The following is a 13,671-nucleotide window of genomic DNA, read 5'->3' on the forward strand; positions in this document are numbered from 1 at the left end:
TCAGAGATGCAACAAAGAGAAACTGAAGGAACTGGACAGCCCTCCACCAAAGACTGCTGCATCTGTCCATATGACTACTATAAGCTTTACACTCCAAAGAGCTGGGATTTACTAAAGATTTGTGAGAATAAAGTAACTGTTCACTGAAATGTTCCCAAAAGGTATGCAGGAGACTTCACAAACATATGGAAGAAGCTGTTTTGGTCAAAAGAAACTAAAATGGAAATTTTAGGCTATGAAGTAACACTATGTCCACTGCAAATCCAAAACTAACCATCCCACAGTGAAGCACGGTGGTGGCAGCATCATGCTGTGGAGACATTTTTCGTTAGCACAGACTGGAAAACTAGGAAGAATTGAGAGAAGGAGAAAATATATTAAATGCAGGGAAATTCTCGAGAACAAATTTTTAAAAAGTATAAAACCTAATTTACTCTTCCAGAGATATGAGACAGGGATGGTGACCAGTAGGATAATGACCCATAGACATACTGCTACAGCAACACTAAAATGTTTTACCGGAAATGTTTGAATGTGTTTAAACAGCCTAGTCAAAACCCAGACTTCAGTCCAACTGAGAATCAGCTGCATGACTTAAATATTGCTGATATCAGCAGAACCCATTCAACTTGAAGGAGCTGGAGTAGTTTTGCTTTGAAGAACAGGCAAAAAAAGCCAATGGTTAGGTGGTTAGAGCAGGGTGAATGCTTTCACAAGCCACTGGAATAGCTGCAAAGGAAAAATGTATATAAGGAACCAGAGCCAGCATACAATGTGGTGGAACTTTTGTATACTCAAACGGGCACAATATCCTAGAAAGTCACGCTAGATAATTGCAGGTATAAGCACATTCCTATTTATTACGCTTCACAAACTGAACACTAGTAGCATCCATACACATTTATGTTCTTGGTTTCATTCTTACATTGTTTAGATTTTCATCAAATAACAATTTAAAATGCTAAATCTTGCTATTTTTTTGCTTCCAGGGCTGGTATGTATGTAGCATCAGAGCTTTTTACTCAAGCTTGCTGCTTGCTGGGTTAACTGGGTAGCCTATTGGCTAAATGCTGCATAACAGGAACATTCATGGTCTTTCATGTGCATCTTATCTGTATCTTTACTCTAACCGTCAAATTAAGTGAAAAGAATATACATTAGCTGGTTTCTGCAGCTGGAGACGAGGTTGATAAGAGCACAGCTGCTGGCTACAAACCTAAACAATGACTTGAATGACAACTACATGTTCTGCAGAGCCGAGGGCAACAGCAGAACAGGATGATAATTCTCTGTGGGTTTGACACAAGTAGCTCCTTAAACATTAATCAGAAACAATTTTATTTAATTTCCATTTCTAAAAAATATTCATGTCTAGCTAACTATAAAGCCAAACCAGTGACTGGAGTTACAGCTCAAGAATAAATCTTGTGAATTTGTTTGATTTTTATCATACAGTTTAGCAGATATTCCCTCTGACAGCATTAAATCCAAAGTGTTTAAACAATCTTACTTTTAAAACACTAAGTTCTTGGTGTTATAGGAGGAAAGCACTTGTGTCAGAATGATGAGTTAGCTGAGTTTTATTATACAAGAATCTTCCAAGATAATCACTGTTGTAAAAAATACTATAAGAACCAAGTCATAAGTTTGTTCTGTACCACTCATCTGTCATCATGCGCTATAAGCTCCCCCAGCCTGCTTCATTTAGTCTAATATTCCAACATCTCCCCAGGGCTTCTCTGTCTGTGTCTTTCTTGATCGTTCATCCCTTCATCTCCCATCCCTCTTTCCTTGTCTCCCAAGCAGCTGCTCCACTTTGCAGCTATTTAACAGCTGCTTTGCATCAATTTGCGCTTCAGAGTGCAGATCTCTACCTTGTCCATCCCTCTTTCCCTTCTCACTTTTCATTTTTAGCCCTCTCCTTTCTGCCTTCCGTTTGGTTTTCCAAGACACCAGATATATGGTTGCACCAAACAGCCTTGATGTTTTCCTCAACGAATAACTGTCTCCTTCAAGTCTTTCCCTGAGATCCAATCAGCGATGAAAGGCGTACACACATTAGCCTGCTACTGATGAAAGAAGAACACACAGTAACCTGCAAAAACACAAAACAGACACACGTGCACATACACACATATGCACACAGATTAGTAGCTAACTACTTTCCTACTTTTCTCTCTATGAAAACAACAAGTACTGAAGGAAGCAATGATGAAGAAAAGAAAGAAGTGAGGCTCCCCCTATAATCCCCAAATCCCTTTCACTTGTACTCAGACCCACACAAGAGAAAAGAGAGGGAGTGAGCATGTTTGGTGTGTGTGTGTGTGTGTGTGTGTGTGTGTGTGTGTGTGTGTGTGTGTGTGTGTGTGTGTGTGTGTGTGTGTGTGTGTGTGTGTGTGTGTGTGTGTGCGTGTCTATGCAGAGTGTGTGTGTCTGCTGAGACTAGTGTAGCCTGACATGATTTATGGTTTGCCTGTGCACTGCAGGCAGACACTCTTAGTTTTCTCTGAGGTTGGTGTCTCACCTACATCCTTTGTGACCTATACAGGTTGCATGGGTGTGTATGTGTGTGCCACAAAGAAAAAAAAAGAAGATAAAGTCGAATTTGTGCATGTGCATGTGTGTGAGCAGCAGGTGCATGGAAAAGAAACTAAATCTCCTGATCAAAAACGTGCCGCTTGCTTGTTTTTGTGTGTGTTTATGTGCAGAGTTGGGGTCAAGGCTCACAGCGGTGTGTATTCTCCGGGTGGGTTACACTTGGCGAGGTGACTGTAGGATCCCCCCATTAAGCAGCATGTAAAAAAAGCCAAGTGCAGAAGCCATTATGAACTCCAGCCGTAATAGCTTCAGGAATCTTACTACCTCTGGAGACCTGGTCATTAGCCTATTCCTCTCTCATAAAGCCCACTATCCATCACACACGCAAGCATACACACATTTGTATGCAGAGGCAGCCACACAAACACACAAGCACATGAACCTTCTACTCATCTCTAGTGAGGAAAGGAATAGTGCTGCGGATACTTATAGCGAAAACAATCCACCAAGACATCCACAGATGTCTTTGAAAACAGATGCACTCATTTGTGCATAAACATACACACACACACACACACACACACACACAGATGCTCATTTACAAAAGCATTGAAGCATAATATCAGCCATGAACCCAAAACCCTGATTATTTAAATGTATTCCTACTTCCCCATCCTGCAAAAGTGAGAGACTAAAGCAGCCCGTTAGCTCTGGTCAGGTAGGAGATTACAAACAGAAACACTGTCACATACAATGGTGCTACATGGCTGGAAAAGCAATATAACAACTACTAAATCCACTGTCTGAGCATTCAGTTTCTCTCATACATACACACTTAAACATAGGCTTACATGTGCACACACTCTGTAGAGAGATTTAACAGCAATTCAGGCAGTGAAGATGAACTGAAAAGGCAACTAAGAGGTGAGTGCACTCTACATCTTCAGGCAGCTGCACGCACATACACACAGAGTAAACAATAGCACGTTCTCTATCAAATTTTACAACAATGTGCACAAACACACACAGGACAGATTTACCAGTATCTCACACATTTCTGGATCAAATTCATTTCAACTCTGCACACATAAGCTCGCATCCTCAAAGTTCACAGACCAAAAAAGAGTAACTGGCTTTAATATGACAGGCACGCACACACATACAGTAAATACATACATATGCAGAGTACAATGTGTACTAGCACACACAAAGCAGAGGGAGTCCTAAGAGGACAGATACCTGGGGATGGAGACATACTGGCAAAGGTAATGCTGGAGTCAGTCACTCCTTCCTCAGGCAAAACACACACAAACTCACACTTGCACACACAATCACACACATTTACACACAGTGCTGTAAAGATAAGCACTAATCCTGTTTATTACCTCCTCCCTCTCTCCACTCTCCCTCTCTTTTTCATTTTATCACTCCCTCTTTTTGCCATTCTCTCCCCTCTCCTCTTACTCTCCGTGTCTCTCCTCGTCAAGCTTGTTTTAGCAGCACACACACACACACACATTTGTGCACGCTCACATTGTCAGTTTACCCCTGTGATGTTTGTTGGCCTGGGGCTGAGACGAGGAAACTGGGAGGGGAGTGTTGATGTGGTGTGCTGCTCTTTTCCAGCTCCAGCTCTGTTCACATCCTGCAGAGAGAATTACCTTCCCTTTGTCTGTGTGAAGGGGCTGCTGCCTTTACCATCTGTGCAGCAGATACAGTGGCAGGCGTGTGCACGCTCGTGTGGGCACGCGTGCATCTCAGCGCTACTACATTTCTGCAATCTTTGAAAATAAAGATGTCTTTCGAGATCGGATGTATAAAAGGGGGACAGATTGCTGTCATATTAATGTCATCACAATTATAGTAATGGAGATGTTAACTCTGACAAAACAGTCTCAGCTCAAGAGCATTTTGGTGTTCTGGAGCTTTCAATCCGTTGCCATTATGTTGTTTGAATTACTGCTTTTTTTCAGTTTTCCAACCTTTCTTTCCTCTGTCCTCTTTTTCTCTCCATTTTCTCATTCTGTCTCTCTCCAGATGGGTGATAGAGAGCAGCAGCTTGCTATGGTCATGCCAATTATTTACGTAATTATGATCTCCCACTTAGGCACATGATCCCTTACCTGGGCACTATCAATTATAGTCACCATCATTATGCAGATTATTCAAATGCAGCCAGAGGTGGAACGAGATTGCATATTAGGAAACACATGCCCTCTAACTGTGTTCCAGTTCTATATGTGTGAGAGCGTTTGTTACCAACTGGATATGTGCAACACAAAGTGGGAGAATAACAGTTTCCTGATGTAGTTACCATATTGTATCTTTATGTGTCATTTGAAGTGAGAATATCTAACATATTTATTAAAACTTTCTGGTTATTGTTGTCTTGGGCAAAACTTACTGTTTCTTATAAGCATGGACAAAAGAAATAAAACAATCAAGGCTGTTTTGTCTTAAGAGGTGAAACAATTTACCTTTTAAGACAGGAAGGATCAGTGGAAGATCAACATTGAGGACTTAAAGGCTTCTTCCTTGTAGATGTTGTTTTGCACTTAAAAAACTAGGATCAAGGTGACAAAATGTCCAGGTGATCCATTCACTCCAGTCACGTTTAAAATAAAAATTTTCTAGCTTGCTGGAGGTCTGTCTCATTTGAACACAAAATGTTGCTGGATGGACAAAAAAGTACTCTCCCCATCAAGTTATTTTTGTTCCAACTTTGGGATGGATGTCACAAAAAGTAAATAAAAAGAAGCACAACAGACAAGGCTGAAGCTGGAGTTGATCCTGCAGAGTGGTCTGCAGTTGAGCTTCTGAGTCCTCCAGTGGAAGGTGGAGATGGAGTGGTGGTGGTTGCTCGTGGGACAAGCATTAGGGACGGTGAGAAAAGAGGGACCAGAGGTGGAAAGGCTGATAACGCTTAGTAATCAAATTAATGAGACACAGTAAAAAAAAAACAGGATGTAGAAGAGGGAGAGAGTGTGAATAGACCTGGCTTAATGTCATCGTTGAACCACGGGGAACTCTTAATTTTGCAAAAGCAGGATTGAAAGAAAACAATAGGGAAGAAAAAAGACAGATGACATTAGCTTATGTCACTGACCACTGGAAGCTAATCAGCGCAGCCTGATACACTTTCTCTCACATGATGACAGAATGCAAAATGTAATGATAAAGAGTATCTGTGTCAGTGTTGATTTAGCATTTGGTTTTACTGCACCTTTACAGTCAGCATCTATTAGTGGTTCTTGCTTGTTTTCAGAATAAGCTAACTGCTGCTGACACACAAATAAATGCAGAGACGAGAAGGGCAAATGAGTTAAAAGAGAGTGTTGTATCTGAGTATCTGAGTGTGTGCTTGATTGTGTGGAAGCAGTCACACATGCAGGTTCACTGGAACCTGCTAACATGGTGAGGCCCGGTGGCGGACAGAGCCATGCCCATGGGTAATCAACAGGCTCTTCAGTGAAGCGACATCATTGATCGTGCTTGTGTGCCGTGGTGTGCTTGAGGGACAGGACCCCGCTCTCTGGTTGCACACAACACAAAAGGAGGTGTGTGTAAACCTGCATCTGCATTACGAAACATACTTGTCCTCTTTGAAGGTAACTGCCATCCAACCGCTGTTAACCAGCTCTCTGTGAACGCTCATCCCTTCACACACATTTGCTCGCTGCACACACATGTACACTTTCAATCAGTTATGTTTTGACATGGTTCATGAACATGCAGATGGTGCAGGACCAGCAGGAGCAGAGGACTGAGCATCCATGTATCCCTTTATTTTTCACATGTAAGTATAGAGATGTTTGCTTTTGTGTGTGTCTTCACGTATTAAAGAGTTCATTATCCTGTAAAGGATATTAATGCTGGCAAATTTTAACTGCTGTTTTTTTTTTGTTTTTTTTTTTCATTTGGCTAATCCTCCTGCCATCTGCTTATTACAATTTTACTCTGTGTTAGTGTATGTATACTCTGCATGTGCATGTCATGTATTTGTATGTATGTGTGTGTGTTTATGTGTGTGGTAGAAAAAGAGAGAGCTAGCATGAGCTGTTGTTATCACCTCAGGTCAAAATCTGCTGGCATTTATCCAATCTCCCCAGCTCAGTGAGCAGACAGGCTGCATGTATGTGTGTGCAATGTGCATGCATGTGTGCACGTGTGTGTTTGTGCTTTTTTTGTGTGTAAATGTGTGTGTATGTGAGATCTAACTCTTTTTGCTTGTTCTAAATGAATGTAAACATCACAGATAGAGCTCGATAGCTTGTCTGAGCGTGTGTGCTGCTTGTTTCACACATGCTTTGAGTGAATCCTCTGTTAATTAAGAGCTCATTAGTGACACCAGCTCTTTTACCAATTAGGATGTCTTGCTTTATGCTCACTTGTTTGTTTTCTGGTTGAGACATTACTAAACATGCTGTTTTATTCATTTCTTTTCTTTTATACGCCTTCTTTGGGTTGATTTTCTCCATCTCTGGGGGTTAGAAAACATAAAAAATACATAATGGATTTTTTTCCCCACTTTTATTCTTTGTACTTTTTTCTTGGCAAAAGCGTCATCCAGCTTCCACATGGTGAGTGTGTGCGTGTGAGTTTTATCTCCTCCATGTTATCAAGCTGTTGTCATGGTCTTTTATTCATCTCATTAATAACAGTGCCCTTGAGGTGGAGCATCACGACCCTGTTTTCATCGGCACACGCTGGTGAGCACAAACACGCACATGACTGCACACAAAGATGCACACACGCACAATTAACAACACAAGAGATCCTGACAGCAGCTTCCTTTGAGGCAGCACCCATTTCAGCCTCCTGCGTGAGCACACAAAGAAACCCCACATATATACAGAGAAGAATTATGGCCAAACACACAGACTTGACTGTGTGCCAGCCGCTTCTCCGCCCACTGAAACACACATACAGTACACACGCAACAAATCATGGCCTATTTAAAATTAAAACTCAAAAGAGTTGGATTCTACAACACATATGAGGTTACCTGGCATCTTCACTGAAGTAAAAAGCCAAACAGAAAGAAAAGAAGGGAGAAGGAAGCAGGAAAAAAAATAACTGGAGGGTAATGTTTGAAGAGAGTGTACGCTAAACTATGTAGCTATGCTAATGTTGATAAAATCTTTCCCTTCTCACGCTCAGTTAGGTGTATTGCACATTGGCCAGTCAATCAAACCCACGGTTTCCGGAAAGGAGAATCTGTCATGCTACTGTCATGTTCACACACATTTTGTGAGTCTGTTTGGCTACACTCACATTTCAATGTTGTTCTTTTTCCATTCTAATTAATTTAGATTCAATACAGATCAGAAGTCTCATCTAATTTTCATGTAAGCACAACTACTTATATGCACGTGCATTAAATACCTTTTTGCACATCGTTTCTATTAACAGAAAATGTCATATTAGTAAGACCAAAAGTAACCCATCACTAGAAGAGAGTCAATATTTGGCCATCCAAAATGGAAAAGATTTTGGCCACCTTTTGGTATAGGTTTGCTGTTTCAGCCCAGATTTACATGTATACGTTCCAGCTATCAGCAGTTTCACTTCTCGTTTACATTGAATGGAATGAAGTTGCTGGCACAACTTGTGGAAAATCAAGAACAGTTATCTGTTTGAAGCTGCAGTGTGACACCACCCAACTGACTTATAGTGTGTTTAATCTTGTTACCACAACTGTCAGCATCAGGTCTGCCCATCCAGCTGTACTAGCTAGCACCGGTAATGCATGGTATCAGGCATATGAAGACAACTCCACAAATGCATTGCTAATATGTTAAAAGCTGCTTCATATCTGATATATGCATGCTAGTCATATTCCATAGATACATATTGTATATATATCTAATCTAGGTTCAAATGTCAGTCACATGAAATGGATTTGAATTTGGAGTCACCTTACAGAGAAAGAAATTGCATTTATTCAGTCTGGAAATGTGGCCGTGGCCTTAAAATCATTTGCTGCTGCAATCAGTTAAATCAGTATTTGCTGTTCATGTGCTATACAGGAAAACTATCTAGAGTGACCAAAAGTTATGTTCAAAGTGCAAGAGCATGAGGCCAAGTAAGGAGCATGTGTGCTGCACTTTTGTGTGTGTTCATGTGACATATGCCATAAATCACAAGCCAGTGTCCTTGTACTTCTAACATGTATCATAGAGATCAATACTGAGGTCAAGTGGAACAAAGCTGCCCTGCCCCCAAAAATACCACAACAGCCAATAAAAAATGGCAGGCTAATATGCACATCAGCCATGGATTTCTCACACTATCAGCTAACGTCAATAATGTGTGTGTGTACACACTAACAAATGCATACAGCAGTGGAAAAGCAAGATTCCTATGGAGCATGTGTCCATTCCGCATGCAAGCATTAGGGCTGGGTTTCATCATGAGTAACCTGATTGTTTTTTACTTTTAAAAAGGTTAAAATTCACTCTTTTTTTTATTAATCTCATTTAAAGTCGTTTCAAGCTTTTTAATATTTTGGCCACTCCAATGTTTTGGAGAAAGTTCTTTTACAACTCAGTGGGTCCAGGTGGATTTTGTTTGACGTTAAAATTATTAACATAAGTTATATTTTATTTTAGGAGCGTATTTACTGATCTGAATACATTTCCATGTTTATCTAAAAATTTTCTGAATTCAGTAAAGCAAAGAAGCTGGACAGCAGAGGAGGAACAGAGCAGCCCTGAGTGTTGTTTGTTTGATTGATTGATTGATTGTACTTCATTTAGCAGTTTAAGCTAATGATCAGTGTTGTTAGAAAATACTGTTAGACAAAAGCTAAGTATGTCTAAAATTCCTTAGATATTACAGGGCAGTGCTGTAAGCCGACCACACGGCAGGCATTACAGCTAAAAGTGGCATGTGACTTTAGTTTAGTTTAGTTTAGTTTAGTTTAGTTTAGTTTAGTTTAGTTTAGTTTAGTTTAGTTTAGTTTAGTTTAGTTTAGTTTAGGAGAGACTTGGCTTGGTGCTGCAAAACAATGACTTGTGAACACAAAGCAGAGAAGAAATTTAAAATTAAAAAAGATTTAATGAAAAATGTGCAGTTTATCTCCAGTCCAGAGATTTCTGTTTTATCTCAGCCTCTTTATTTAAAATGTATTGCAGTTTTATGCTTTTGGTTTGGTTATTTTGTTTGTTGGTTTAGAGTCATGAAAATGGACAAATTCTGTTAACTAATTTCTTGCACAGAACCTGATTTGGATGCAAATCCAGGATTTATTTATTTGTTTGTTTGTTTTCATCCAGCAGAGAAAGAAGTGTCGCTGTGCTATCCTTCTCAGAGGTTTTTACCATTCGCTCCACGACCTTGTTGTAGTTACTGGCATTAAGAATCAAGCTAAGAACAATATGAAATAAAAATTTAATAAAAACACAAAATAACCTAATCGTGCATCTTACAGCATAATTTTTAATTATAAAAATAACTGAATAAATCATTTGTTTTTTATGTTGTTCTTTGTTTTTATGTGTGTTTTGCACGAGAACCTGTGAAAAAAAATAGTTCTTCAGATAGGTTTCAGTCTTTAAAAGAACACACACACACACACACACATACAAATATAATAACATCACAAGGTTGAAAGTTTTACTGTTTAAATTTTATGTATTGCATGTTTTTATGTACTGCTTTTTGTGTTTCATTGTCATGTTTTACCTTTTTAATGGACTGAGACCTCCTGACCAGCCTCCCTCCTGAACCAGCCTAGAATGAACTGCACCTGCCAAAAATTAGGCCAGGTAATGGAGTGCACAAAAGATTAACCAGGAACACATCAGCAGCCTGTTGACTCTGTAGTGTAGTTTTTAAATAAGTTTTATGTATGTAATTTCTATGTTTCACATACCTCTGTTATTTAAAAGGCAAATATTTGGGAATACATTAATTCATTGCAGCTAATCTTAGTACCTCAACATACTGAGGACTGTGAACATCAGCCTGCTACTATAAATACTTGCTCTCATCACAGATATGTATGAATCTGCTGCTTTAAATACTTCAAAACACATATCAATCAATCAATCGATGAAAATGTGATTCCATTTATTTAATCACTCAGTAACTTTGATCTTTCCTCATCTGGGAATACATTCTGAATATAGGAAATTCAGTTTATATATAAAAGACTGTAGTGGTCATGTGACCGGTCCTTAAGAAAAAAAAACAAACAAAAAAAACAGGAAACTGCTGTAATGTGTGGTGCATATCAGCAGGGGGTCCACAGAGTGGGAGATAGCAAAATGCCACTCTCTTCCGTGTGATACCATCATGTTAAGGTCATGGTGTACTGTGGGTAACAATGCCTGGGTGTAGCTCACAAGCACGCACATGTGCACACATCCTCAAGACTGTCATGCAGACATTATGTATCATTAGCTTGATTTTTTATTGTTCACTTTAATCTCAGTTCCTCACTCATCCTCAGTTTGCTCCACTTCTTCCACCTTGACTAATCACAGAGTGATCGTAACACTCTGCATGCACTCTCTCTCTTTCTCACTCTCTCTCTCTCTCTCTCTCTCTCTCTCTCTCTCTCTCTCTCTCTCACTCTCTCTCTCACACACACACACACACACATGCACACATCCTTTACCACTAACCCTCTACATTGTCAAATGATCATTGAGGAGAGAGTGTGTGGCTGACACAGTCTCCACAGCAACGGCAGTTAGGACCAGGAGGGGGGCTGGGGCATCTTCAAATGTATGAGAGATGAGCGCACACACCTTCACACTGAACACACACACACCTCCTAAAACACACAGCATAAACAGGTGCACACAGCCACACAAAAAGGTGCCATCTACAACAAAAACCCATTTACACACATGCACAAGCTCCACACACAACACAGACACTAAGTGAGACCTGGAAACAGAAATAGGAGGATGAAAGCCACAGTGGGGGGAGGGAGGCGGGGGGGGGGGGGGGGGGGGGGGGGAGGATGGGAGGGGGGGGGCTGTTGCTTCCTGGAGAGATTTTCTTCTTTTCCCTCTCTGGCCGACATGCACACGCAGATACAAACACACAGAAATATACAAACAATGACAAAGCAACACATAAAACACATAATCACTGATTCAATCATTTATGAAAGATTATGTATAATTCAAAAAGCAGCATGAAAGATTCACAAGGCAAAGAACATTGTTTAATCTGCCCTCCGCCCTCTAATTCCCCTCCGTCAGGGCCCCCTCTCCTTGCATCTCTCTTGTACTGCCCCCGCCCTTTAGCCACAGCGGGGTTTTTAATCATTGACCACAGTCTGGTCCAGACAACAAGAGGTCAGAGATCAGGGTTCCGGTTCAGGGACGAACACATCTGACTTCGTGCAGACAGTCTTCTGTTTCTCATGTTATCATTCAGGAACATTCCTTTTAAATGAACAAAATCCCAGTTTACACACCTTTACTTTCCCCCTTCAGCTTGTCGTTTTATTCCTCTCATTCTTGCTGTCTTTACACTGACCTTACCCTCCTCCTCTTCCTCCTCCCTTATCTTTGCCGTGTCATTCCGTCATCCAGCTCTCAGGCACATTTAAGCATCTTTTTGAGGTAACCTCACACCTGCTTCCACACTGACACTGGGTGCATTCGCTTACACATCAAGTAGTTGCTAGAAAGTCTCCAGAAAATAAACATTCAGACTGTGTGAAAGCAAAGACTCAACAAAAACATAAACCTGAACTCTTTTCAGCACAAATTACACCCATGCAATCATTTCATTAGATGGTAGAAAAGAGATGGTTTATTACAAAAAAAGAATGTGCATAGTCTCAAAGTGAAAAATATCTTAATGTCAGCATAATAAGATAATGTTATTTTAATTAGGAAAACACATAAAAGGGGAAAATATAACACTTTGTACTTTTTTCTTCTTAAAATGACCAAAAGCATGAAACGTGACAACTGCAGAAATACAAGGTAACATAACTTAAGTCATTAATTATGTTTTGAAAAAGTGATTCATAAAAAGGGAGATGCAGTGTTTGCAGCCATGCAGCCTTGAGTTTGACAGTGTTACAGGAAGAAATACCTCTTAAAATACCAACAGGGCCAATTGCAGAAACATTTATTTATGAATAAAAATGGTCTTACCTGGGAGGTAGAAGTGTGGAGTCTTTAATCCAAACATGCTTCTGGATCCCTTTTGAACTGACTCAGAGAGCAAGAGTCTGGGTTAAGGGAGGTAGGAAGGGGGCGGGCAGGGGGATGGCGCTTTGGTCGGCTGGGTTAAGGAGCTTGTTGTGGGTGTAAGTCATCAGACAGCTTCTTGCTCTCCTGCCTGCTCTCTTAAGGCCCTGCGGGGGTGTGAGAAGGGAGCAGGAGGGAGGTCAGCCTCTTTCTCCCCTCCTTTTCACCTCCTGACTGAACCCGAGCAGAAACCAGAGAAAACAGAGGAAAAGGAAGAATAAAGGAGGCAGAAAGAGAAACAGTGAGGAGGAAAAATACTCCACAAGCTGAGGATGGGTGACAGTATGCTCATGCCAGCTTTCACTGAGGAGATCGTCTGTGAGGGAGAGCCTCTGAGAGTTGGGAGGATGATAGGGAGGGTAGAGAAGGGGGAGGGAGTGAGAGAAAGAGTCTTCAGTCAGCGTCCTCTCCTTTTTTTAGTCCTGTGCTTTGTAATCCCTTCCTTGTTATTCATTCAGCGGCCTCTTGCTCGTTTGCTGTATAATGATCTGTTTTTCTGTGCCTCTGTTCTCTTTTCTCTCTATTCTTGCTTTATCCTCCTTTCTTTGCCTCAGTCCCACCACTGACTGCTCAGCTCAGAGAGCAGAGAAGAGGCAGAAGAGGAGGAGGAGAAAGAGGAGGGAGAGAAAAGAGGGAGAAGGGAAAAAGGAGGGGAGGAGAATCAGAAGACAGACGAGTGAGGGAGCAATGAATGACTATGTTAGTGCAGCATGCACACATGACTGTGTGTGTTTGTGAATTTGTGCAATGTGAAGAGGAAGGATGATTTAGCTGGTGTGAGTAAAAAAGAGACCGAGAGAAAAAGAAAGAGGGAGGAAAAGAGGCGAGAGGGTGTTGATGCAGTTCTCATTATCAGTAGATTGGACTGGTGCCTGAGTGACAGCTGATTCATCATGGGAGAGAGAAGAGG

General features: G+C 40.8%; 1 protein-coding gene across 1 annotated transcript in view; it reads right to left on the reverse strand.

Annotated features, from left to right (window-relative positions):
- Window positions 1-13,216, reverse strand: part of LOC121647827 (genetic suppressor element 1-like) — a 34,206-nt gene extending 20,990 nt beyond the window's left edge. The window contains exon 1 of the mRNA XM_041997550.1: window positions 12,666-13,216. Within this exon, the coding sequence (XP_041853484.1) occupies window positions 12,666-12,702 (37 nt within the window). The 5' untranslated portion in view covers window positions 12,703-13,216. The remainder of the gene's footprint in view (window positions 1-12,665) is intronic.
- Window positions 13,217-13,671: the final 455 nt, after the last annotated feature.

The sequence above is a fragment of the Melanotaenia boesemani genome, chromosome 10 (genome assembly GCF_017639745.1).
Source record: "Melanotaenia boesemani isolate fMelBoe1 chromosome 10, fMelBoe1.pri, whole genome shotgun sequence".
NCBI classification, from domain to species: Eukaryota; Metazoa; Chordata; class Actinopteri; order Atheriniformes; family Melanotaeniidae; genus Melanotaenia; species Melanotaenia boesemani.